The sequence below is a fragment of the Osmerus eperlanus genome, chromosome 1 (assembly GCF_963692335.1).
Source record: "Osmerus eperlanus chromosome 1, fOsmEpe2.1, whole genome shotgun sequence".
Classification (NCBI taxonomy): domain Eukaryota; kingdom Metazoa; phylum Chordata; class Actinopteri; order Osmeriformes; family Osmeridae; genus Osmerus; species Osmerus eperlanus.
In genome coordinates this window covers 407,065-434,424 of record NC_085018.1, presented here as the reverse complement: position 1 = coordinate 434,424, position 27,360 = coordinate 407,065, and the positions used below count along the sequence as shown (strand labels likewise).

At 41.1% G+C, this 27,360-nt stretch overlaps 2 protein-coding genes across 5 annotated transcripts; one reads left to right on the top strand and one right to left on the bottom strand.

Moving 5' to 3' along the window:
* Positions 1-608: 608 nt before the first annotated feature.
* On the bottom strand, positions 609-27,360 carry LOC134037062 (epiphycan-like). Its single transcript, XM_062482395.1, has 7 exons — positions 27,267-27,360; positions 25,291-25,517; positions 15,397-15,565; positions 3,982-4,140; positions 3,567-3,769; positions 1,474-1,569; positions 609-776 (listed from the first exon to the last, which is right to left on the bottom strand). The coding sequence occupies exons 2-7, from the start codon at positions 25,492-25,494 to the stop codon at positions 609-611; spliced, it is 999 nt and encodes a 332-aa protein (XP_062338379.1). The 5' UTR covers positions 25,495-25,517; positions 27,267-27,360.
* On the top strand, positions 5,686-12,044 carry LOC134036463 (uncharacterized). Of its 4 annotated transcripts, none has more exons than XM_062481699.1 (11): positions 5,686-5,753; positions 6,035-6,125; positions 6,643-6,677; positions 6,882-6,975; positions 7,104-7,258; positions 7,446-7,582; positions 7,991-8,084; positions 8,219-8,548; positions 8,638-8,806; positions 9,478-9,602; positions 9,893-12,044. In XM_062481699.1, the coding sequence occupies exons 3-11, from the start codon at positions 6,651-6,653 to the stop codon at positions 10,232-10,234; spliced, it is 1,473 nt and encodes a 490-aa protein (XP_062337683.1). In that variant the 5' UTR covers positions 5,686-5,753; positions 6,035-6,125; positions 6,643-6,650; the 3' UTR covers positions 10,235-12,044. The 4 variants fall into 4 exon arrangements, with proteins under 4 accessions (XP_062337683.1, XP_062337529.1, XP_062337601.1 ...); XM_062481545.1 differs by having other exon boundaries at positions 5,688-5,753; positions 6,643-6,744; positions 6,835-6,975; positions 9,893-11,402; XM_062481617.1 differs by having other exon boundaries at positions 5,689-5,753; positions 7,089-7,258; positions 9,893-11,402.

Below are 27,360 nucleotides of genomic sequence, written 5' to 3'. Positions count from 1 at the left end.
TCTTCACTTATATAAACAGTTTATAGATCTGGAAAGCAAGTATTTGAGGGTATCCCTGAATATTTGTCAATGTGGAAAAAACATGATTTATTTCTGATTATTCATAGACTAATAAGGTATTTATGTGTCATGAAAATGTTTCCCGCCTCAATAGAATGTGAGAGATGCCATCATGTGGGAAGTTGACAGAACTGCACTCAGGTTACAACCATTGAATCAAGTTTAGTTTCCATTAGTAACAGCTTTAATTTTCGAAACATCTTAACATCAATTCACTCAACAAATAAAAATCATGTTATATAAAAAACAACACCTTAAACACAACAGTTTAATTCATTGGAAAAAGAATGCATGCTACTTACTAAGCTATTCTGCAGTGTTTGGTTACAACATGCTAATGGTTGGTCGGTCCAATGGTGGGAAAGTTTTTTTAACCATGTAAGAATTAAATTGGTAAATTATAAAGCCTACTGTACATTACAACTTTTTTTGTCCAGCGTCTTTAAGAATCCATACAAGGTTCATCCCTACTGGGGCTTCACCCCCCCCCCCCCCCCGAGAGAGTGTCCTCCCCTCCCCCCTCCCCTACAGAGAGAGTTTCACCCCCCTCAGAACCCCCCGATGGGGAGGCGTGGCAGGCATGTGTAGGCCAGGCCCCACCAGCGTAGGTGCAGAGGGTTCCCGTCCAGCCGGATGTCCTCCAGGAGGCGCCGGACGTAGCTGCGGTTGTGACGATTACAGAACGTGTCCTCGCTCAGACTCTGGATGTTGTTGTTCTACAGGGACAAAAGAGAAGTAGGAAGGAGTGAAGGCCGCAATATGCTTCTCCAACTCAGTTTACGGATGGGCGGGCTTACGGATACGGATGGATACGGACGGATAGACTGCGTTTATGGTTCTCCGTAGGCTGTGGGTGCTGAAAACAATTCACCGCCAGAAGAGTAGGTGGCGCAACGGTTTTTTGTAAGTAGTCGTCGAGTGTTTATTTACCTAGGTTATCGAGAAGTCGGAGCAAATTTACAAATTAGCCGTTTCATCAATAAAATACGCACATTTTCAGCAACTACACTGCCCATTTCTCGTCACATTTTAATTCAGATGCTGATTTACATGTACTGTTTAGCTGAAATATGAATTGTAAAAACTTAGAGCAATGGCGGTCAAAGGATTCTGTTCGTCCTGTTTATCACGGCAACCCCCGCCCCTGACGCAAGCGGTTCTTAATACTGACCAATCACAGCCAAGGGGGTATCCATAACTATCCGAAATTACGACGGATAGTTAGAAAATTCAGGAGGTGCACGTCGAGCTCTCCGGGGCTCTCCGAGGGCTCTCGGAGAGCTCGGAGAGGGCGTTCCCCGTAGAGGAGGGCGTTCCCATGTGTCCGTTTTTTGGAAAACGGAGAAGCATATATCGGCCTTGAGAAAGAGAACAGTGTGTGAGTGTGTGTGTGTGTGTGTCGTGTTTACCCACCTGCAGGTGTAACACTCGCAGACTTTCTGGCAGAGGCGTGGGGATGTAGTCTAGCTTGTTATTGGAGAGATACAGGAACTCTAGTTGACTAATATCCTGTCCAGGTAGAAAGGACAACATGTATTACGGCCATTTGGTAGAGCCCCGCCTCCACAACTTCAAGCTGCTCTCTCCCCAGTTACGGCTCAGTCAGCAGACCTACAGCCTGAGCAGAGCATCGTCTGGTTCACGTCAGAGTCTAAGGACTTTAGGAATGTTACGCAAAGATATAGGAGCTCATCCTCAATAAGTGTGTGTGTTTAAACAGCATACACCAAGTACGGAAACAATAGCGTAAAAGTGCCTTGAAAAGAAAATGCATATTTCAGCATGAGTGTGTTGATTTGGGCTGGGCTGGGCAAAGCCTGCCTGCGACTCCTGCATATACAGTTAGGTCCATAAATATTTGGACAATGACACAATTTTCATCATTTTGGCTCTGTATACCACCACAATGGATTTGAAATGAAACAATCAAGATGTGCTTTAAGTGCAGACTTTCAGCTTTAATTTCAGGGTATTTACATCCAAATCAGGTGAACGGTGTAGGAATTACAACACATTTGATATGTGGCCCCCCCCTTTTTAAGGGACCAAAAATAATTGGACAAACTAACATAATCATAAATCTAATTGTCACTTTTAATACTTGGTTGCAAATCCTTTGCAGTCAATGACAGCCTGAAGTCTGGAACCCATAGACATCACCAGACGCTGGGTTTCGTCCCTGGTGATGCTCTGCCAGGCCTCTACTGCAACTGTCTTCAGTTCCTGCTTGTTCTTGGGGCATTTTCCCTTCAGTTTTGTCTTTAGCAAGTGAAATGCATGCTCAATTGGATTTAGGTCAGGTGATTGACTTGGCCATTGCAGAACATTCCACTTCTTTGCCTTAAAAAACTCTTTGGTTGCTTTCGCAGTATGCTTCGGGTCATTGTCCATCTGCACTGTGAAGCGCCGTCCTATGAGTTCTGAAGCATTTGGCTGAATCTGAGCAGATAATATTGCCCGAAACACTTCAGAATTCATCCTACTGCTTTTGTCAGCAGTCACATCATCGATAAATACAAGGGAACCAGTTCCATTGGCAGCCATACATGCCCACGCCATAACACTACCTCCACCATGCTTCACTGATGAGGTGGTATGCTTTGGATCATGAGCAGTTCCTTCCCTTCTCCATACTCTTCTCTTCCCATCATTCTGGTACAAGTTGATCTTGGTCTCATCTGTCCATAGGATGTTGTTCCAGAACTGTACAGGCTCTTTTAGATGTTTTTTGGCAAACTCTAATCTGGTCTTCCTGTTTTTGAGACTCATCAATGGTTTACATCTTGTGGTGAACCCTCTGTATTTACTCTGGTGAAGTCTTCTCTTAATTGTTGACTTTGACACAGATACGCCTACCTCCTGGAGAGTGTTCTTGATCTGGCCAACTGTTGTGAAGGGGTTTTTCTTCACCAGGGAAAGAATTCTTCTGTCATCCACCACAGTTGTTTTCCGTGGTCTTCCGGGTCTTTTGGTGTTGCTGAGCTCACCAGTGCATTCTTTCTTTTTAAGAATGTACCAAACAGTTGATTTGGCCACACCTAATGTTTTTGCTATCTCTCTGATAGGTTTGTTTTGATTTTACAGCCTAACGATGGCTTGCTTCACTGATGGTGACAGCTCTTTGGACTTCATATTGAGAGTTGACAGCAACAGATTCCAAACACAAATACCATACTTGAAATGAACTCTAGACCTTTTATCTGCTCCTTGTCAATGAAATAACGAACTCCCATGAAGGAATAACATACACCTGGCCATGGAACAGCTGAGCAGCCAATTGTCCAATTACTTTTGGTCCCTTAAAAAGGGGGGGGCCACATATCAAATGTGTTGTAATTCCTACACCGTTCACCTGATTTGGATGTAAATACCCTGAAATTAAAGCTGAAAGTCTGCACTTAAAGCATATCTTGATTGTTTCATTTCAAATCCATTGTGGTGGTATACAGAGCCAAAATGATGAAAATTGTGTCAATGTCCAAATATTTATGGACCTAACTGTATACCTTGAAGGCTTCCTGCTGCACGCCGGCGGAGGTCAGGTGGTTGCTGCGGAAGTCGATGAGTCTCATGGTGGCTGGCAGTGCTGGGAGGATGTGCAGGTTGTTGTCAGCCAATAGCAGGTCCTCGAGCTGGGGCAGGGGTAGGAACACATCTTCATCCATCCCAGAAATCTGATTCCCTGTGAGATCAATGCGCTTCAGTTTGTCTGGAAAAAAGGAATGAATACAAGTAATCAAAAGTTGCATCATGTCTTATAGAACACAGGAAGGAATCATATTACTCTTGTTAAAATCGCTTCAGTTGTGTCAACACAAGCAGTGCAACTTGATGGTTAGGGTGGTAGGTAGTGTGGGGCTGGTATATGAAGGCTACTTCTCTCCCGTCATTCAGTGTGTGCCTGTGTGTGTGTATACTTACTTAGGTTGACAAAGTCAGTATTCTTGACATGTCTGATCCGGTTGAAGCGGCCATAGAAATGTGTTGTATCTTTAGGAAGAGGAGGGATCTGTTCCATGTCAATGTCGTCGCAGTACACACTCCCTCCGATACACACACACAACAGACACGTGGGCATTCCTGCAGAAAGAGGGATAACAGTGTAATGTTAGCAATAACAGTGTAGTCTTAGCGTGTAACGGTCTCCATCAACACTATCTAAAAGCAAGAAAAATTTGCGGCATACGTTTATTATACATATATTATTAAAAAAATAAAGAAATATTTAAAAAATAATTGCTTTTGACTGCAGTAGAAATATGGGTCAATAACATTGGTCAGAAATTGTATTTGTGAATAGTCATAGTCATAGTCAGTCAAATCACAAAAAAAACAACAAACAAAAAACTAACTTTGGGCATTTCAAGATATTTATTTGGTTACATGATACCTTATTCACAATTTTCCTAATCTATTAGTTTCAGGTGGGAAGCTGACAACCTGGTGACCTGGTGTAGCCCAAACAACTTGGAGCTCAATGCTCTTAAAGGGATGATTGACTGTTTTTTGGGGGTATTTCACATTGTTGCTTAAGGTCTCCGAATAGGGTATGTAACATTGGTTGGGCTGAAAATGGCCCGGGTGCTGTTCTATGCCCGCTGATGCTTCCTGTGAATTTGTCCCGGGAAAAAAACGCTAGGTTTTCTCCTTTTGTGGTATGCTCATGAATATATAGATGAGCTGCGCTCATTGGTTGGTTTACAACGAGTGAAGCTGCGGAGCAAAGACACAACACAGCCAACAGCACTCACTGAAACAAGAAGGTGGAGACTTGAAATAAAAACGTACAAATAAATCTATTGTGTCTACACAACACTGTTTTCAACAGATTGACTAGATAACATTTGAAATGATTACGTTAGTTGTTTCCACTTCTGTTGTGGAAGCAAACAGGATCGACTTATGTGGGTAACGTTAACACTACAGCTTAGCAAACAAACTATCGTGATTCAACTCAGCTTCAGTTAGCTCTAGCTATCTTGCTGAAAAATTGATCTGGACAAACATGCATCTTGAATTGTAGATTTACATGACAACACAGGTTATTTATTTGAATGAAACACAGTCAGGAACATGAAATAACGTCATTGCCAATAAACTAAATCATCAGACATTCTACCGATGCTAGATACAGGCAGGATACGTTAGCATTGCTAATAACTGTTAGCCTGTTACTGACAACATCATACTACAGCTTGCGGTTGTGATGAACATAAGGTCGGAACATCACCTCTTTTCAGCAACAGCTTCAGAGTAGGGATGGGCGATACCAATAATTTTCTTTTCGATCCGATAGTACTTTCAAGACCAGTATCGTCGATATCAATACCGATACAGATACTTCTATGAAATATTTTTATTTGAGTAATTTTATAATGCATTCTGAAAGCCATAGTTATTAATATTAAATAAACCGCAATAGGCATTACGTGTCTGTGTTGCCTCCTCTGCTCGCGTCAGCTGTACACAGCAAAACTGCCGGTGTTACTTTTTCAGTGTTGGTGTTAATCAACAGGGTGCAGTGTTATTTTAACACTTAATAGATAAAAATGTACACTAAGAGAGTTTTTTGATGAAAGTGTTGGTGTAGATTTTGGTCGTTGGGGGGGGATTCTACACCGTGAGTGTTAAATTGACCACACCCTCGCATTTCCGGCAAAGAAGCGCCATCCAGAGCTGATCCAGAACTTTCGGTAGCCATCTTTCTAACCGCTGCGGTAAGTCAAACTCGGTTAATGTTAATGTTGTGCAGTTGATAAAGGCTTAAATAATTCGAAAAATCGTAGTTACTTTGCTTTTGTATGGATGTATGCTGTCTGTTACTTTCTAATCCCATTCTAAATAGATTTTTGTCGAACTGGCAATTGCTAGCTTACACTTGGTAAAGATGGTAGCTAACGGCTGTCGAGATAGTATAATATCAGTAATATCTGCGACTATTTTTTATTAATGTGCTTGTATTTCTTTTTACTAGCAAACATCGAAAAGATAAGTTTCACTTTGCTGACGAGTAAACTGAGGAGAGCTGGACAGGGCGGGAACAGTCGAGGAAGGAGAGGAGAGAGGTGAGTTTTCGCTATCATTCATAAGGAGAAGTTAATAATGCCTAGTATCTTGTTGAGGGAGTAGTAAATGTAGATATATTTATGTTTAGTCATAGCCGCAACAAACTCCGGTAGTTATCTCAATGCCGGAATAAAACCCTTGCGAGCACAGATATTTTTTAATATGCTCTGTAGCTCGCTATCTCAGCAGCAGCTAACAGCTTGTTAGCTAACTCTTACAAACAAGCTTAACAGAAAGCTGTCTGTATGTCCCTTCTGTTTAGCTTAGTTTGCCTGTATAGCGCTGTTGATCTGATATCAGCCCCCCTCCCTTTAGCAGCAGCACAGACAGGCTCACATCAGCAGCACAGGAGGACAGATAAGAGGAGAGGAGGAATAATCATGTTCTTCATTCTTAACCTCAGTCCCCCCTTTTAAAACCAACTATGTTGTCTTGTTTAATCATGTGCATGTTGTTTTATACCTTTTAGAATGTGTTTTATTTATTTATATATAAATGCCATTCTTTCCTTTGAAGGTGAAGACATGCTGGTTCCTGTCGAATATAAGGGGGTGAGCAAATGGGTCAGGGTACCAAAGGTGGAGGAGGTCTTCAATTTCTCTGAATTTTTACAAGGAGGTAACTAAAGTGTCAAACTTTATCCATGTCTTCTGTTTTGTGTAACTTACTTGGAAGTTATGCTATAATCCAAATTGTCTTTTGTTTTAGTGCTGGCAAAATTCAATTTGTCAGGTTTTACTGCTTTGATGCTCAAGGATTCTGCAGGAGTTGAAGTGGATTCTGACATCTTTGATGAGCTTCTGAAGTCATCTCAGGTGTCCTTCAAGGCCTTCACTGAAGATTGCAATGGTAAGAAAATGCAACTTAGTATTTCTCTTAACTATTTTAAATGTAATAATTTATATCCAAAGTTAGTTCTATACAAAAAATATGATTTTGTGTGTGTGCGTGTGTGTGTGTAGACAACAGTTTTGGAGATTCTTCAGAGGGCTCATCCTTAACTGATTGGTCACCATCACGTGCATCCCATGGGTCATCTCCAAGCTCAGACTCAACAATTATACTAGAATCCACCAAAGCTCGAAGAAAACGGCTGATTGAAGGACCCCCTGACAGCAGCAGTGCTCGCGATGTAAGTAATCTTTAAACTAAGGTCTCAAGCTGCAGATAATAAATTATTATTGGTTTAAAAAAAGAAGAAAAAAAACATGCGAAAGGGGCAACACTCCAGAGAGGAAATGTATTGGTATCTAACCCCATTCAAATATGTTTTTGCCGTCTACTTTAAATGTCTGAATGCTAGGCAATTGTTGTTTCAGATTGTCAATGCAGCCCTGCATTCAAAGCCGGACGGTGACCAAATAATCAAAGAATACGAGAAAACAAAGAGTCTGTCGGATGGTACAAGAAGAAGGATGATCAACATGCTTGTGGCTGACATGGTAGAGAGCCATGGGTAAGTATTGCACACTTATAAACACATATTGATTTGACCAATGTTCATAATATAATATTTAACAATTATTTCTGTGTTCAATTCAAATATATATTGTTCTATCATGATTACAGTAATAATGAATAATATTGACAACAGCACAACAAAAGCAAAATGTACACAGCAAATTCTCATCCTTTGTGCTGCATAATCCAAGTCTTAGATATGCAGCCATAGTTTCAATATGTCCCTTACATGTTTTACACTGTTTTCCCTTAATGTTTTTTTTATATTTCAAAATAAACTATTACACTGAAAGTCTTTTTTAAACAAAAAAAAAAATCTATCACAGCCTGCAATTAAACCTTTTTTCAGTCACTTGATTTATGGGTGAAGTATCACTTTAGTAATTCATCTATCTTTTTGCAGGAGGATCCCTCCAGTAAATATCCGCAGTACGTATGCACTTGGCATTACAACCTTGTTCCCAAATTTGAAGGACCCGGATTCAAAGAATGGTTATGTAAGTATTGATATAAATATACATCCATGCTGCAGTGTTTCAGTGCATTGAATTACACGCATGACAGCTCTGTTCAGGATCATTCCTTGTTCTAAACCAGGTAATGGATTATTTTTTTGCTATGTAATCTACAGGAGCATTTCTATGATCACCAGAGTGGTTCTGGTTACCTGGCATGGAGGCTGAAGACTGTGCAGCGCAACTCTGCACAAGAGATCAAGAAATCCAGGTCCAGCTTTCAGGATGGCCCTAAGACTCATCGCAGCATGCATTCACCTGTGAGGCAGTTGTCAGGTGACGAATGCAATGAAGCTATATCAGTGATGAGGCACTCAAGTGACACAACCCTCGTCCAAGACAAAATGAGGGCAACATTTCAGAAAAGACAAAAGGTTGTTCAAGACCCAGCAACAGCTTCCACTGTCCTAGACCTTTTTCCGAGATTCCTGGACACACCAGGCTTGGTAAGAAATTATGACTTGTTGACAGCTTTGTTCTGTCTTTATTTGTTTGCTCTCTAATGTATTTTTTCCTGTCATATTTTGTGTTTAAGATCGACCAAGACTTCAATATGCTCTTTGGTGATGAAGTGACTGGTAAATTCCTCGCTAAATGGCCAACATTCTTCAAACCGAGGATCATTGCGGAGTGCAAAAATCTTCCTCAAAGTGTGCACGTGGATGACCTCCTTTTGTCTGCCCAACAGGAATCTGATGATGGTGGTAAGTGTAAATAAGAGACTTAAGACTACACATGCCTGTATTCCATGCATCAAATATAATTTAGAGCCTGATTTTATTTTTATTTTTTTATCTGCTGGCTTTCACTCAAGTGTTTAAGGCAACAAAAAAGGTTGTTGAACATGGCTGTTTGTGTCATATCAACAAATATCTGTGATCCAGTTTGTTTTCTTTTTTGTCTTTATTGTGCAATCACTATTTTTTACATTAAAATTACATCACTGCAGCACAAATAATACTTGTAGCCCAGGTTGTCCTCATATTGATAGTTATTATAATACATATAGTGCTTAAATATACCTATACCAAAATGTAAAGATAATACCCCAAGTGCCTTAATTTCAACCCAATTGCTTTTAGCCAATGTATATTACAATAAATTGAATTTCCTGCACTCATTTTTGAAAGAAAAAGTATTCTAAAACGTTCAATGTTCTGACTTTAAATTAATATTGTCACAAATTCAAGCTGCTGTTCTGTAAGATTGCTGATTTACAATTGATTTTTTTCAGGCAGCCTTTGGTTTCCTTTCATTTAACATTAACAGTCAACAAAGCTATCTAGAGCCAATTCAGAGTCTCTGTAAGTGAACATTGAGAAGACATTGGTAAAGTAATTCAGGTAACTGCAATGGTGTTTTTTTTTTTCTGTAGTATGGGACTGTGAGGTTGCCGCCATCTGCTTGTTGCTTCACCTGTTGCCGCCAACATCCAAGGGCAAGAAGTCTGCAAAGATCAGCGCAACAGATGCTGCTGTCCGCCTGGTGAAGTTCCTTAAGGTCTGTTCTCAGAATTGTGTTTAAAGTATTTTAGTAGTATTGGGTTCTCAAGGGCTGATAGTCATTTTGTGACATGGGGTGTAGCAGATTTCTTCTTTCGAAACATTTCTTCTTTCTAACAAGTTCAGCTTTGTCCTAATTTGAAATTAATTGCTCATGAAATGAATTAATAATAATTAATTAATAATTTTGCTTGAAGAATGTATCCTAATTCTAGGAAACAGTGCTGGCATTCCGCACCAAATCCCGACATTTTATTCCATGGAATTCATTCTCTCCCTCTCTCTTAGGTGGGGAGAAGCATGGAGACCTTCCTGAAGGAAACTGGCCCTGCTCAGCCCTTTCTCCTGTGTGTTGGAGAACGAAAAAACAGCATCCAGAATTTCTACATCATCCTGGACCAAAAGGCCATTCCCTCCAAGACACAGACTGGAGTTGCTGCCTTTGACGAGCTCTTCAAGGCACATTTTGCTTTTGCTGTGTCCTACGATGAGGCGCTGTGCAACTTCTACACCTTCATCCAGACAACCGTGTATGGCATTGACGTTGGCAGTGTGAAGGAGAGTCCTCGGGTGAAGGAAATTCGAGCAAGATTTCTTCACAGTTCATTTGGAAGAGGAACTAATTTCTGACTTGAAATGTTCACATGTTACATTTGCAAGGTACAGCACAGAAATGGTTCATTGTTATGTCGACATTTGAAGTTTCAGCATGGATTGTACCCAGGAAGGTCTTTGCGTTTGCATTGTGGAGAGGCTGGTTGTTCATTTGTTTTTTGCACATACTTTGGTTACCAGCGGCACTTATCTCGAGCACATAAGGATGGTGGTGATTCAGATTCCGTCAGTGATGTTGAGTTTGGTCCTGCAACTAATGTTGGAGCTTCTGTTTCACAACAACTTAATGTAGATCCTCCTGCGACTGTCACACACATTCCAATGGATAACACGAAAATACTAGACATGTGCAGCTCTGTTATTGCTCAACTGCAAGCCTCAGGAGTTCCTGAAAGTACGGTGCAGTGTTTAGTTGGTTCAATGGAGGAACTGGTCGATGACATCCATGCCCATGCAAAAGAAACTGTTGTTGAAAGTTTGTCATCTGAAGCATCCGGAGAAACATTAGAAAAAGTTCAGGACTGTTTTGGTCAACTTGAAAATCCATTTTCATCTCTTAACACAGAATCTAAACGAAAGAAGCACTTAGAAGAAAAATGGAAAATAGTGGAACCAGTGGAGTATATTCTTGGTGTGCGTTTTGATACACGCAGAGATAGAACAACAGGAACATACAGGCAAGTTCCTGTAAACGACAAGTTCATGTATGTACCAATCATGGGGTCTCTGTCATCTATGTTTAGGAACAGTGAACTTTGTAACAGTTTCCAAAAAACTAAACCACACCAGGAGGGTTTTTACAGAGATGTAAATGATGGCTCCTACTTCAGGAACCACATTTTATTCTCACAACAAGAACATGCTTTGCAGATACAGCTCTACTACGATGATTTTGAAACTGCTAATCCATTAGGCTCAAAAAAGGGAATTCACAAACTTGGCTGCATTTATTTTATTTTGAGAAATCTGTCCCCGAAGCTTAATTCTGTGTTGATGAACATACATCTTGTTGCCCTCTTTCACTCAGAGGATTTAAAGAAATATGGGTTTGATCCCATTCTAAAGCCACTTCTCAATGATTTAAAGATGTTAGAGGCTGAAGGAATGCAGGTGCCCTTTCAACCCACACCTTTGAAAGGTTCAGTTTTTCAGGTTACAGGTGACAACTTGGCTATACACAGCCTTTTTGGTTTGGTCGAATCGTTTAGTGCAAAGTACTGTTGTCGCTTTTGTTTAACTGAAAAGGGAGAGATGCAATCAGTTTTCAGTGAAGATCATCCAGGTTTAACTCTACGTTCTAAAGCCCTTCATTCAGAACACTGTGCTGCCGTACAACAAAATCCAGCTTTGGCCTCAACATTTGGTGTGAAAAAAGCATGTCCTCTCAATTCCCTCAAGCTGTTCCATACTTCAGACAACTACGCTGTAGATATAATGCATGATCTACTGGAAGGAGTGGTGCAGTACGAGTTGAAGCTTGTGTTTCAGTACTTGATAAAGAACTCGATATCTGTAAGCTCATTGTCAGAAAGAATCATGAGCTTTAACTATGGATTTACACAGAGAAAAAACAGGCCAAGTGGGGTAAAATTGGACGATGATAGCAACAATCTTGGCCTTAGTGCTGTTCAGTCATGGTGCCTCTTGCGCAATACCCCATTGATGTTTGGAGATTTAGTTGGGAGGAATGATAGCTGCTGGAACTTGCTGCTCCTCTTAATACAAATCGTCAACATTGTCTTTTCACCTATTGTAACCCATGGTATGACTTGCTATTTGAAACATCTGATTTTCGATCATCACAAGCTTTTTAAATCTGTGTTTCCAGAGCAAAATCTGCTTCCAAAGCACCACCACATGATACATTACCCAAGGTGTATTAGAAAGATTGGGCCACTATTACACATGTGGTGCATGAGGTTTGAAGGCAAGCACAACTTTTTTAAAAGGTCTGTGAAGAACTTTAAAAACATCACAAAAACACTGGCAAAGAGACATCAGAATCAACTGCCTTTTCATTTTGAAGGTTTTTATTTTAAAAGATTCCAATTCGGCCCCATTACTGAAGTCTTGGTCAGCAGTTTGGAGGGCAGTGAGGCGCTGAATGAAACTTTCGATTTGTCATGTGTTTCCACAACTTCCTGGGTCAAAAGCTATGGCACAGAGTATCAGCCTGGTATGTATGTATGTTCTGTTGTTGAAAATGAGATGCCTTTGTTTAACAGGATTGTCAGTGTTATTGTTAAAGATGACAGTGCTTATCTTCTAACTTGTGCTGTCTCAACAATGTATTTTGATGATCACTTAAATGCATTTAGCATTGAGGAGAAAAACAATGTCTTTGCGCTGCTGTGTGTAGATGATCTGATGTACTACAGGCCGTATGACAGGCAATTTTCAAGTGATTCTGACGACCAAAGGTTTATTGTCCCATACTCTGTTTTTGTGTGACTCCATGCTGTACTTGTATTTAAGACCGTTTTGCATTTGTGCTGTACCTGTGCTTTCAATAGACAATATTTTGTGAAATTACTTCTTGTATTGCCTTTTGTATTGTGGTTTTGGCTGGGGAGGAGGGTGGGTGGGTCCACAACATTCTACACCCTCAGTGTTATTTTTTTTTTTTACACCTGTAAGTGTTGATAAATTGGAGTCCAGTGTAGTTTCTAGTGTAATATTAACACTGCTCAGTGTAGTCTGGCAGTGTGGATTCTATAACACTGACACTAGTGTAGAGTATTATTAACACTACTCGGTGTTGGCCAGTTTTGATTTTTTAACACTGACACTAGTGTAGAGTATTAATAACACTACTCAGTGTTGGCCAGTGTTGATTTTCAACTCGTTTTAGTGTTGAATTAACACTGTGTGAGTGTAAAATCATTAACACTTTCAAAAGTGTTACTTTAACACCCAAAATAGTGGATGCATATGCACACTTTCTGGGTGTTAAATTTGACACTCTCAGAGTTGATTTAACACTAGCGATTTTGCTGTGTACCTACTTCGTTGTGCTCTTTAGGGTGTTTAACTTTTAGATGCTTGTCATGTTTGTGGTATTGCCACAATGGCGTATTGTTGTTTGACAAATGTCACATAAAGCTTCATCGTTGTTAACTGGAGTGAAATAAATCCAGATTATGCTTCGTTTTCTGTCCGTCATGACCGCAGCAATGCACTCGAATCTGCGCTGAGTGTGCTTTCACTGAGTGAGAGAGAGAGCGTGGCGCGCTGCCGCTGATGAACTCATGATAAGCACAGACACAGCGGAAGAATTTTTTTTCCCATTGACTTTCTTATTTAAGTAAATTTCTATACTATACGGCCTACAACTATTATAAAATATTCTAAAATCACTTGTTTAAAAGAAATCCCAGGTAGGATCGATATTTCAAATTGAGAATCGATCCTTTTGATACAATGCCAGTATCGAAAATATCGATACTTTAGGATCGATCCGCCCATCCCTAGAGCAAATCAGAGCAAATCCTTCTTTACATTGTCGTAGGTTTTCAAAACTGTCCTCGGTGAAATGGTTCTAGCAAATGTGTAATTGAGGGTCGAACTGCACAGGGATCTTCTCATAGACAAACATCACAGCCCGTCGAGTGTTTGGTTCCTTAGGAAGACTTTGAAAAGTGTCAGCATTCCCTGTACAGCCTGGAACACTGCATTTACCACCGTAGGTAAATATGCTCGAAAAACGTTCTTCTTTGTAATTCTGTGGAAGTACACAGAGCAGCGCGCAGCAAATTTTGGGGCGTGACCAAGGTACAGACCAGAGCCAAAAAAGGTGGGCTTTTTCAAAACCTACCGTTTTACAGCTACATTTTTTTATTGTGAGATTTGCATAGGAAAGAGGTGTCAATGGACTTTGAGGTTCACTGTATGTCAATTTTACCCACTGAACTGTCGTTATTCAACTGTGACAAGGTAAATTCAGTTCTTCATTAAATGACCCCATTAAGGCAGTGGAGATGTTGGTGGACTTCAGGAAGAACTCATCCCCCACTCAGCCCCATCACCCTGTGCAACTCCCCAGTCAACACAATAGAGTCCTTCCGCTTCCGGGGCACTATCCTCTACCATGACCTCAAGGGGGAACTGAACATCAGCTCCCTCACAAAGAAAACACAACAGAGGATGCTTCCTGCTGCAGCTGAAAAAATTCAACCTGCCAAAGACAATGATGGTGCACGTCTACACAGCCATCATTTATTCTGATTCAGAATAGATTATGGCAAAAACATATATATATTCAACTGAATTTAGCCAAATTTCCATTTGTCCCAATAATTGTATGGCAAATGAATATAAGAGTGGAAAATACTGAACGTATGTGGCATGCAGAACGCTTGGCAGTCCGGTACACTGTTAGAGACGCAGTGGGGGGGGGATTTGTACATCCTCAGCAAAAGAAATATCTGACTATAGAAAAGTTAACTGTCAGCATGTTCTCCACATCTGGGTTTAACAGCTTATTTTGAAAAACAGACAACATGAAAAGTTTATATTGTTTTCCAAACACAAAGTTATGTGCAAACTTAACAGTTGAGTGCCTCATAGTTCTTGTTGGAACTGGAAGATGTGCCTATTGGAACTATTGACTGAGAATGTGAAGCCGATTGGAAACCTTGCTGCTTGGGTGTTTACAGACCAATCAAAGCTAATGAGCTAAACTGTCATCTGTGTTTATTATGGGGACACTTTGTTTGAGGTAAACAGGGGGGAGTATGTGAACTTAATAAGCCACCAAAATTCCTTCATGAACTTTCCCAAACCCTAAACTTAATCTTAACATCAACCAGATCATCAGATATATAAATTATATTCTGTTGACAGTTTACCAATGTAACAAATGTACTGATGGTCTATATTAAGCTTTGGGAATTAAGAAATATATGGAAGATATGTTATTTTTATTGTCAGCTCTACATACAGTATTATAACAAAAGCTTTCGGAATCAGCGGAGGATATTAAGAGTCAAGCTAAGGATTGGGATGAAGGGAATGCATTTTGTTATTTTGTGTGCATTTTCTCCTGATAGGACTGTCTAAAATGTTTAGACTTTTGTGGGATGTATCTGTAATAGCATCTAGCATGATGAATGCATTTTCATATCTACTAGATCTGGGTTATGCACACACACACACAAACACACAGTGCAGTGACTTACCCAGGCCAGTCTCTGGGCCAAACAAACCCGGTCCTCTGAAGTCCAGGGTGACGGGTGGCGGGGGAGTGGTGGGCCGGGGGGGCAGCGCTCCCCCCTCTTCATACTCAGGGGGCTCAGTGGCATGAGGAGGGGTGGCAGGGGCTGCCGGGGCGACAGTTCCCACCTCAATCTGCCAGTTAAAGGAAAGGTATGAGGAGATCACCAAGATGGCGCCTATGATGGCAGCCTCAGACTGTCGGTGCGCCCTGTTTTGTCTTGTATTGTCTGTTAATTCAGTGTTCTGACAGGATTTTTGGAGTTCTCTAACCAGAGACGAACTTCTAAACATCAGGGAAACGACTCCTGTGGATTTATTTCCCACTTTTCTCCTTCCAGCGGCAGAATTAGTGACCATTCTTGTCAAAGCCGCGCTAGGCTTTGCTCATGCAGCGAAACGCTGTCGAAGGGGAAAGCAAGCTGGAGCGCTAGTGCGGCTACGCAGACGCAGGATCCGAACTGTGCTTCCAAGTTTTTTCCTCTCCAACGTACGTTCACTGTGCAACAAAATGGACGAACTTCAACTACTGATGGTGAAAAACCATCAGACATGGCTGTGTGATTTGATCCCGGACACCGCGTTACAACTGGCAGACTTTCAACTGAGAGCTGATCGGGACACAGCACTCTCTGGCAAAACGAAAGGCAGTGGTATTTGTTTTTACATTAACAGTGGCTAGTGTGTAGATATGACAGTGATTCTGCAACATTGTTCTCCGGATCTGGAATCATTTTTTATAAACTGTAAACCTTTCTATTCGCCTCACGAATTTGCGTCGCTGATTCTGGTCGGAGTTTACTTGCCGCCGGGTCCACAGGCCAACGTCAAAGAGGCCCAATACATCCGGATTCCCTGGTTATCGTACTCGGCGACTTTAACAAAGGTAATCTCAGCCACAAACTCACCAAATACAGACAATTCATCAAATGCCCTACCAGAGAAGGGAAGCCTGTCTCACGTCCTGCACCATCATCCCTGTGCCCAAAAAGCCAAGGCCAACAGGACTTAATGAATACAGACCCGTCACCCTGACCTCTGTGGTAATAAAGTCTTTTGAGCGCCTGGTGCTGGCAAGCCATCACGGACCCTCTCCTGGACCCCCTTCAGTTTGCCTACAGAGCCAACAGGTCTGTAGACAATGCAGTTAACATGGCCCTCCACTTCACCTTCCAGCACCTGGACACACCGGCATCCTACGCCAGGATCCTGTTTTTGGACTTCAGCTCTGCCTTCAACACCATCATCCCCGCTCTGCTTCAGGACAAGCTTTCCCAGCTGAATGTCCCTGACTCCACCTGCAGGTGGATCACAGACTTCCTGTCTGACAGGAAGCTGTGCGTTAAGCTGATGTCTCTGACTCCCGGTCCATCAGCACCGGATCCCCTCAGGGCTGCGTCCTTTCCCCTCTGCTCTTCTCCCTATACACAAACATCTCCAGTCATCCGTCCGTCAAACTCCTGAAGTTTGCGGACAACACCACCCTCATTGGGCTCATCTCTGGTGGGGATTCTTCAGGAAGAATACAGCCCCACTCACCCCCATCACCCTGTGTGACTCCCCAGTCAACACTGTGGAGTCCTTCCGCTTCCTGGGCACTATCCTCTCCTAGGACTTCAAGTGGGAACTGAACATCAGCTCCATAACAAAGAAAGCACAACAGAGGATGTACTTCCTACGGCAGCTGAATAAATTCAACCTGCCAAAGACAATGATGGTGCACTTCTACACAGCCATCATTGAGTCCATCCTCACCTCCTCCATCACCATCTGGTACGCTGCTGTCACTGCCAAGGACTGAGGCGAGTGAGTAAGATTGTGGCCGACTCCTCCCACCCTGGACACTCTCTGTTACAGCTATTCCCCTCCGGCAGAAGGCTGCAGTCCATCAGGACCAAAACTTCACTCCATAAGAACAGTTTCATCCCATCCGCTGCTGGCCTCTTCTACAAGGCCAAGGACTCGCACTGAGAACCCGATTTCATCATGTAACATTTCATATTCTATATTTTATATTTATATCTATTTGGGTGTGCTTTGCCTTCGGCAAGGGCACAACCTTTGTTCTCTCACATATATATTTATTTAAGGATCAGTCAATATTTGGACTACATACACAACGGCGGTGTCAAAGGGTTCGTCTTGGTAGCGATTGCGTTGGTTGTATTTTTATTTAGGTTCCGTTGGATGGTTTAAGTTCAAATTACGTTTTTGTGGCGAAAAGTGAAGCTAACGGTGGCTAACTTGCTAGCCACAGTCACTAGTGATGTGTCGTTCATGAACGATTCGTTCATTTTGAACGAATCCTTACAAGGACTCGGGAGTAACAAGTCCCCTCAAAGAGAGATTCGTTCATTTTCTCGTGGCCACGCATCGGGAGAGGTAACTGTTTCCTCTACTAAACCAATGCAGGTCTTGTGAAAAAGGATCTAAAGACTCGTACAAAGACCCAGTCGGGAAATGAACGAATCATTTCTGTTTCCTCTTGCTACCAGTACTGAGCCTATGCAGGTCACATGAAAAAGGATCCAAAGACTTGTACCCGGCAGATGAACGAATCATTGATCCAAAGACTCGGTTGGCAGAGGAACGAAACATTGATCCGAAGACATGGTCGGGAGGTGAACGATTCGTTCATCTGCCGGGTACGAGTCTTTGGATCCTTTTTCACGTGACCTGCATAGGCTCAGTACTGGTAGCTAGATGTGATTCGTTCATTTTGACTGGGTCTTCGGATACGGATCCTTTTTCACGTGACCTGCATAGGCTCAGAAGAGGAAACAGAAAGGATTTGTTTACCTCGTTCACTTTCCGTGACAAGGTTTAGTAAGTCATGAATGATATTCATTCACAAGTAATAATTACAGGTTTCGTTATTTTAACTTTTTGGTACATTACTTTGAGTTCAGTGCGGCGTAATTGTGTAATTAAATGCTAGTGTGATAATAAATTACCATTTCAAATCATACAAACTGTCATGATACATTATTTCAATGCAGGAATTTCTTTTAAAATAGTATCTGCTGGTTTACATGCACTAACCTACATGAGAATATGATATACGTGTTTGCCCCCCGTTGAAATGAACGAGTGACTCGAAAAAAGATTAGTTCCTTTTAATGAACGAGATTCAAAGAACCGAGTCCGTAAAAGGATTCGAACTTCTCATCACTAACAGTCACTGACGTGACTTACGTCACTAACGTCACGAAAACACGCGTGACTACCTGTAGCAGAACATTCGTTTCGCATCTGTTAACTTGGGGGATAGCTAGGCTAACTATAGCTTTACTGCAAGGCAGCTGCAGAAACGCCACAAGCAAAGAGGCCGGGGTGATAACTATTTACTCATTTTACTTTGTGATGTGAAACACAATTGTGAAATGTAATGTACAATATTAGCTGATATTATTAAGGAAGTAGGCCCACATCTACTTTCGGAAACGGTAGTCTACTATTTCACTGAAGCATTAGCATGACATTAGCCTCTGTTGCCCGGGCAACACATACTACAGTGGTCTATGATGCATCTGTTTTCAATCGTTAAAATAAACATTCCTCACAAATACATTTTCGTTGTAGGATTTATTATGACATTACATTTCAAGTAAATGATTTGTTGGTGAAATTATCATTACCTGTGGTTTCAAACCAGTGTTGCTCACTGCAACGCTGTAGCCTACGTGAGACACACTACAAAAACATCTACACAGCTGTTTAGGAAGTCAAACGGCGACAGAACATGTTCGGCACTCCCCTTACTTAAATCAAAAGTCTTTCAATAGGTGAAACTATCTGACTACTAACCTGAACTTCATTGCCACAGCCTAAACTTTGTCAATCTGTTCATGAAAATAATTAATCTCAGCCTAAACCGTACAACGGAACGTTAAATCCAATTCAACCAACGCAATCGCTAGCTACCAAGACGAACACAGCAGTAGTCTAGTACTGTACTGTAGTAGTACAATTTACCGGGGTAGCTTCTCCACACGGCTATATTGCATTTTGCGTTGTTACTGACAATGATCGCTAGCTACCAGTGAGCTTTGTAAGAATGAGCGATTTTCCACTAAATAAATGTCAATCTTATTTACGTTTTTGGGGGCATATTTTCAGTTAGCAGATGGTAGGCTACTATTTGAATCGCGAGTCCATCTTCTACTGCAGGTAACGTCGTAGAATAATCTTCAAAGGGGGTTCTTTATTAATGAATGAATGCAAAATGAGTAGGCTAAATGCCTGAAAATATCACGAGAAGGGAAAGGACGTTTAAGTCATAGAGATTAGGTCAATTTTTACACCGGTCTGCCAAATGTATTCGTTTTGATTCAGCTATGAGGCTGCCTCTTGCAGGGGAAATGAGAAGACATCTATTTCATTCTACACTTCACTCGTATTTTGAGTTGTGAATGAGCAGCAAAAAAAAGATGCTTTTAAATCTATGTAATCTTTATAAATAATAAGTATGCATTTTTATATAAAATATACAGAAATATCAGTTGTAAAAATGTCATTAAAAAACGGACCCCTGTGCAACCGACGCAAGCAAGCACACCCTACAATTTCCCCAGAAATTGTACCCTTAGTTTATATCTACATTGTTTAGCTCTTTCGTATATCGTTTAGCTCTCTAGGACATGTTTAGCTCTTTAGTATTAAACCTTTAAATTGTATTTATACATTCAGCTTTTTCGCCAAAAAAAATAATTAAGAAATTAAAATTAAGATCCGTATATGTTTATTGTATGCATCTTCTTGCCACAGTAAATTCTGTGTTTGTGTTAACTTACATGGCAATAAAAACCCATTCTGAACTGATTCTGAACAAAATCAAAGATTAGTGATGATTAATGATATCTGTCAGTTTAGTACTCCTGTTCTCTCTGACTTCATATCTCCTCTCCTCTGTTGAGCTCTCCACTCCTGTTGTTGACAGTGTGTGTAGATGTGAGGGAATAAAACCCGGCAGGTTAACGGCTCCTGTCCCTCTGCCAGGGTTCCCGCAGCATGGCGGCCTTTGCCATTGAGTTTTGGACGCTAACTGTGGAAAGCGGATGGAACAACGAGGCTCTCCAGGGTGGCTTCCTGAATTCCCACAGTGAGTCAATTAAGGACGAGTTGGCATCACAGGAGGGACCACAGACTGGCATTACAGAATTGAGCTGGAAAACCTGGGGGGTATTCCAGGTGCGGGTTTAACAAACTGTGACCCTAACCCTGAACTCTGAGTTGATGTTAAAATGGGAAAGTCTGACTTTTCGGTTCCAGAAAAGCTGATTTGAATTTGGCGTGGGAGACAATTGCTGGCCGAGTCAATGCATATATTTCAATGCAGTATCCAGTCCATACATTGAACATTTAACCCCACTGTCCATTAATATTACAGGTGAAAAAGTGGTGGAGTTAATAAAATAGCATGTTCAATGTTCTATTAAATATAAAAACATACTACGAACAGGTAAGGCATATTTTTCTTAGGCCTATTAACTTGTGATTGTAGTCTCTACGTCACCTTGGTTTTACTCATATTCAACATGATACAAAGTAAATATCAGTTGGTGCTTATTTCAACTTGTAATAGCAGTTACCCCCAACATAATGTCTTTCATCACAGGATGATGATGATGATTAAGATGACGAAGAGACGTTTCCTGCCGCAGAAATGGATGCCGAGATGTATGGTACATGTATGGTAGCTACTGGTAGTTCTCTTCCCATGTAGGCCTACTTTTATCTACAGGCTTGTGTGGAATTGTCTGTTACACTGACATTATGAGAATAATGAATAGAAAAACGATTAGCGCATTCTGATCCTGTTGAACAGAGCATGGATACAGTATAGAGTGAGATGTTCATTTAATGGCAGGTGAATTCTGCAGGTGGAACTGTGGAATTTAATGTCATCTTATGTATTCCCAGTTACAAGTAAATGAGTTGTACAAACTGCATCTCATGAAGAAAGTGCCAAAACTGACCAAGAGATGGTGTAGGCCTACTTAGGGTAGAAGAATAAAGGCTAATCTTGAGAAGGATTTGCTGGAACACCAGTTACAGGAGGGTGCATGGTCACAGGTGATGTTAATTGTAGGAACAATAGCCTATATAAATACTCATTGTTGAATTTCTATTTGTAGGCAACCAAATACAATTTCAATTATTTGTCTTTATTTCAGTGCCAAAAAGCATTTGGTCGGTTCTGAGTGCACGTCCACGGTGTGTAACATTTGCGATGTAGGCCTTAGGGCTGAGAATGCTCTAAAAATAAATAACGGAGTGTGACGGGAAACTGTAACGTTAACTTAGGTATTCATCAGGGAATTAAAGCACATCGAATCGCAGTCTTAAAATCCTCTCCCGGCGTATAACTAAGCAAACTAGAGAGGGTACAATTTCTGGGGAAATTGTAGGGTGTGCTTGCTTGCGTCGGTTACACAGGGGTCAGTTTTTGAATAAATGCATACTTATTATTTATAAAGATTACAAGACCGGTGTAAAAATTGACCTAATCTCTATGACTTAAACGTCATTTTAAGTTTTTCCCTTCTCATGATATTTTCAGGCATTTAGCCTACTCATTGCATTCATTCATTAATAAAGAACCCCCTTTGAAGATTATTCTACGACGTTACCCGGCAGTAGAAGATGGAATCGCGATTCAAACAGTACCATCTGCTAACTGAAAATATGCCCCCCAAAACATAAATAAGCTTGACATTTATTTAGTGGAAAATCGCTCATTCATAAAAAGCTCACTGGTAGCGATCATTGTCAGTAACAACGCAAAATGCGATATAGCCCTGTGTGGAGAAGCTGCCCCGGTAAATTGTACTACTACGGTACAGTACTAGACTACTGCTGTGTTCGTCTTGGTAGCGATTGCGTTGGTTGAATTGGATTTAACATTCCGTTGTACGGTTTAAGCTGAAATTAATTATTTTCATGAACAGATTGACAACGTTTAGGCTGTGGCAATAAAGTTCAGGTTAGTAGTTAGATAGACTTTTGATTTAAGTAAGGGGAGTGCCGAACATGTTCTGTCGCCGTTTGACTTCCTAAACAGCTGTGTAGTGTAGATGTTTTTGTAGTGTGTCTCGCGTAAGCAACAGCGTTGCAGTGAGCTACACTGGTTTGAAACCACAGGTAATGGTAATTTCACCAACAAATCGTTTACTAATGTCAGAATAAATCCTACAACGAAAATGTATATGTGAGGAATGTTTATTTTAACGATTGAAAACAGATAACGCTACATCATAGACCACTGTAGTATGTGTTGCCCGGGCAACACAGGCTAATGTCATGATGCTAATACTTCAGTGAAATAGTAGACTACTGTTTCCGAAAGTAGATGTACTTCCTTAATAATATCAGCTTATACTTTACATTACACATGACAATTGTGTGTCATATCACAAAGTAAAATGAGTAAATAGTTATCACCCTGGCCTCTTTGCTTGTGGCGTTCCTGCAGCTGCCTTGCAGTAAAGCTATAGTTAGCCTAGCTATCCCCCAAGTTAACAGATGTGAAACGAATGTTCTGCCAAAGGTAGTCACGCGTGTTTTCGTGACGTTAGTGACGTTAGTAACGTCAGTGACTGTGGCTAGCAAATTAGCCACCGTTAGCTTCACTTTTCGCCACAAAAACTTAACTTCAGCCTAAACCATGCAACGGAACGTAAATTCCAATAGAAGCAACTCAATCGCTACCAAGACGAAACTTTTGACACCTACGTTGTCTATGTAGGCCAAATATTGACTGAGTTTTAGGGGGCAAAAAGAAATACAAATAATAATAATAATAACTAGAGAGGGTACAATTTCTGGGGAAATTGTAGGGTGTGCTTGCTTGCGTCGGTTGCACAGGGATCCGTTTTTGAATGACATTTTTACAACTGATATTTCTGTATATTTTATATAAAAATGCATACTTATTTATAAAGATTACATAGATTTAAAGGCATTTTTTTTTTGCTGCTCATTTACAACTGAAAATACGAGTGAAGTGTAGAATGAAATAGATTTATTCTCATTTCCCCTGCAAGAGGCTGCCTGATCGTTGAATCAAAACGAATAAATTTGGCAGACCGGTGTAAAAATTGACCTAATCTCTATGACTTAAACGTCATTTTAAGTTTTCCCTTGATATTTTCAGGCATTTAGCCTACTCATTGCATTCATTCATTAATAAAGAACCCCCTTTGAAGATTATTCTACGACGTTACCCGGCAGTAGAAGATGGAATCGCGATTCAAACAGTACCATCTGCTAACTGAAAATATGCCCCCCAAAACGTAAATAAGCTTGACATTTATTTAGTGGAAAATCGCTCATTCATAAAAAGCTCACTGGTAGCGACCAGTCAGTAACAACGCAAAATGCGATATAGCCCTATGTGGAAAAGCTGCCCTGGTAAATTGTACTACTACGGTACAGTACTAGACTACTGCTGTGTTCGTCTTGGTAGCGATTGCGTTGTTTGAATTGGATTTAACGTTCCGTTGTATGGTTTATGCTGAAATTAATTATTTTCATGAACAGATTGACAACGTTTAGGCTGTGGCAATGAAGTTCAGGTTAGTAGTTAGATAGACTTTTGATTTAAGTAAGGGGAGTGCCGAACATGTTCTGTCGCCGTTTGACTTCCTAAACAGCTGTGTACTGTAAGTTAGATGTTTTTGTCGTGTGTCTCGCGTAAGCTACAGCGTTGCAGTGAGCTACACTGGTTTGAAACCACAGGTAATGGTAATTTCACCAACAAATCGTTTACTAATGTCAGAATAAATCCTACAACGAAAATGTATATGTGAGGAATGTTTATTTTAACGATTGAAAACAGATAACGCTACATCATAGACCACTGTAGTATGTGTTGCCCGGGCAACACAGGCTAATGTCATGATGCTAATACTTCAGTGAAATAGTAGAGTACTGTTTCCGAAAGTAGATGTACTTCCTTAATAATATCAGCTTATACTGTACATTACACATCACAATTGTGTGTCATATCACAAAGTAAAATGAGTAAATAGTTATCACCCTGGCCTCTTTGCTTGTGGCGTTTCTGCAGCTGCCTTGCAGTAAAGCTATAGTTAGCCTAGCTATCCCCCAAGTTAACAGATGCGAAACGAATGTTCTGCCAAAGGTAGTCACGCGTGTTTTCGTGACGTTAGTGACGTAGTGACGTTAGTAACGTCAGTGACTGGCTAGCAAATTAGCCACCGTTAGCTTCACTTTTCGCCACAAAAACTTAACTTAAGCCCAAACCATGCAACGGAACGTAAATTCCAATAGAAGCAACGCAATCGCTACCAAGACGAACCTTTTGACACCGCCGTTGTGTATGTAGGCCAAATATTGACTGAGTTTTAGGGGGGCAAAAAGAAACAATAATAATAAATAATAATATATATGTGAGAGAACAAAGGTTGTGCTCTCGCCGAAGGCTTGAGCACACCCAATAATATATATGTGAGAGAACAAAGGTTGTGCTCTCGCCGAAGGCTTGAGCACACCCAATAATAATAATAATATATATGTGAGAGAACAAAGGTTGTGCTCTCGCCGAAGGCTTGAGCACACCCAATAAAATGTTGTTCGAGATCGGTCGGCTGAACCAGGAAAGGACATCCCATGTCTGCCAACTGTATCAGGCTCAGAAAGTGGGGGGGGATAGGTAGAAATGCAGAGTTTGTCATGGTTCACAGAGTAAGTTACCATGGACACGACCAAAAGTTTTCGTTACCTCTCTTTCTGGAATGGAAAACCCGGTGTATGCCTCTTTTCAGGGTTAACCAACTCAAAGTTTTCACTAAACCTGCTACCTGGAATACCTCCCTGGTATGTGTGTTTGTCCTCACCTCTTGGTTTACATCGTTGTAGTCAAAGCTGTCCCCGTAACTGTTGAGGTCCATGTTCTCCCAGTCTGTCTCTCCAGTCAGGTCGTAGTTCTCCAGGTCAAAGCCATCTTCGTCGGTTCCCGGACCCTGTTGTGGGGCACATTCCCTGGGGCTTGAGCCCAGAAGGGTCAGGGCCAGAGCCACCACTACACACTGCAGCGCCATATAAAGGTCTCGCACGCAAATGTCTGTATAGAGATGGGGCAAAAAAGGGCAAACTGAAACGGAACTGGTCATTAATGAGTGAGGAGAATGCTGTGAGGTGTTTCTTGCACTGTTTGCTGCAAGAGAGCATAAACGCTCTGTTCATTCGCGTTTTGAGCATAATAGACTTTGTATGGACTATTTTGATTCCTTTGTTACAATGTTAGTTATGAACTCAATCTGTTCCTTTTGGTTTCCTGCAAAACCCATCCTCTGCCACGTTTCCCCTGTCTGGAGACAGACCCTTTTCACATGTTCAAACACACACACACACACACACACTAAGCTATTAACTACTTCAGACTACTGACAAACCAAGCAGTCTCCCAATGCCCAGTTAGTGATTGACACCTCTAAATTTCGTACATTACCACTTCTGTACATAAATGAAGCGATGATGCTGCCTAACTAAATTAAGTACATGAAAGAAACAAACTTAATCATCTATAAAAATATGTTTCTTGTAATCTTTGTGGTTGCACTAGCACATTCCTTCCCTGTATACGGTGGTTCTGTGGGACTGTGTGTTTGTCCTCTGGTCTCAGAAGGGAGGACAGGGGCACCCAGAAGCTGTCCATCCAAGAGAGGTTTGTTGAGTTGTTAGTGAAAATGCTGGAGGAATGTTTGCTTTGAAAGCTGACATGAGGGTGCGAGTCTGGCTTGACTGTCTGGGGTATCTAAAACTATATCCTTTGAGAAACAAGTCAGACTTTTCTAAGAAGCAAATTTGTAAAAAGAAATATATAAGCAATAAGTAAAACAAAATAAAAGGTGTGTGACCCTTGAAAGACATTTATCTAATACTACAAAATGTAATGGCTAAAACACATTAACGAAATGTTTTGTAAACCTATAAGATTTTTTACAAAAACAGAGAACACACAAAGACACAGAATCTTGTGAGATGAGCTTTGAGGTGATGACAGTCAGAGTGCTCTCAGCACACATGAGCGAAGCCTAGTTCAGGCACGGAACTTGGGCAGCGCGCATCATCCGCTCATTAACTACACGTGTGTTAGCTAGCACAAGCCCATTGGGCTACATCCGATAAGGCGGCATTAAAAGACCGTGCGGATACACACACACTGACCCCCGGTTGCTGTATGATCTGTGCTGCTACCGCCCTCCACCATCCCCTTTTCCACCTAGTTGTCTGTATGTTCTATCCACCAGGGGGATTATATCTCTATTTGCTCCCTGCCTCATATTCTATGTATGTATGTATGTTGCTCGCTAATGCTGGAGGCAGGGAGTGCTTCCCCTAGATTCATCCACTCCACCAAAGTCAAACCTATTTCCATGTCATGGTTATCAATAAATGCTCAAATCTAATACGTGAGTGTCTTGACTGAACTACAGTAAAGCTTCAGTCTCCAGTTGATTCTACTAAAATCCAGTCTCAACCCCTGTGTAAAAGGACATCAGCTTCACCTTCTCTAAGCCTGTAAAGGTCCTAACAAAGACAACAAATGCCTTCAGCAGTCTTAGAAAACATGAAGACCTGGTTGTAAAAGTAACTTTTAGCTTTCCAAAAAACAAAATTGCAAAAAAAGAAATTGTTGAAAGACTACATTTACATAGCTATTGGTCCTATTGTCTTGCCTTGCAATGCCATTGGATAAATGTGATCTTTCAAAAAAGAAAACATCTGCAAATGTGTTTTTTGGAGATCTAAAAGTGACGTAATTTTACAACCACGGGTCTTACAGGGTCAGGCATGATGTTAAACTTACCGGCCTCAGGAGTTTTGCAGTTCCTTCCTCCCCTCCAGCCTTCTCCAGTTAGTTAGAGGTTCAGTTGTCAATGCAAGACCTCTGTTCTTGGCTA

Excerpts from the sequence above, each read along its gene's own strand:
- LOC134036463 (XM_062481470.1), top strand. The coding sequence starts at position 6,651 with ATGCTGGTTCCTGTCGAATATAAGGGGGTGAGCAAATGGGTCAGGGTA. Across the intron at positions 6,976-7,088 it reads CTTCACTGAAGATTGCAATG|ACAACAGTTTTGGAGATTCT; the intron begins GTAAGAAAATGC and ends GTGTGTGTGTAG. Across the intron at positions 8,085-8,218 it reads CGGATTCAAAGAATGGTTAT|GAGCATTTCTATGATCACCA; the intron begins GTAAGTATTGAT and ends TGTAATCTACAG.
- LOC134037062 (XM_062482395.1), bottom strand. The coding sequence starts at position 25,494 with ATGGCGCTGCAGTGTGTAGTGGTGGCTCTGGCCCTGACCCTTCTGGGC. Across the intron at positions 15,566-25,290 it reads ACAACGATGTAAACCAAGAG|ATTGAGGTGGGAACTGTCGC; the intron begins GTGAGGACAAAC and ends TTTAACTGGCAG. Across the intron at positions 1,570-3,566 it reads TGCAGCAGGAAGCCTTCAAG|GATATTAGTCAACTAGAGTT; the intron begins GTATACAGTTAG and ends CTACCTGGACAG.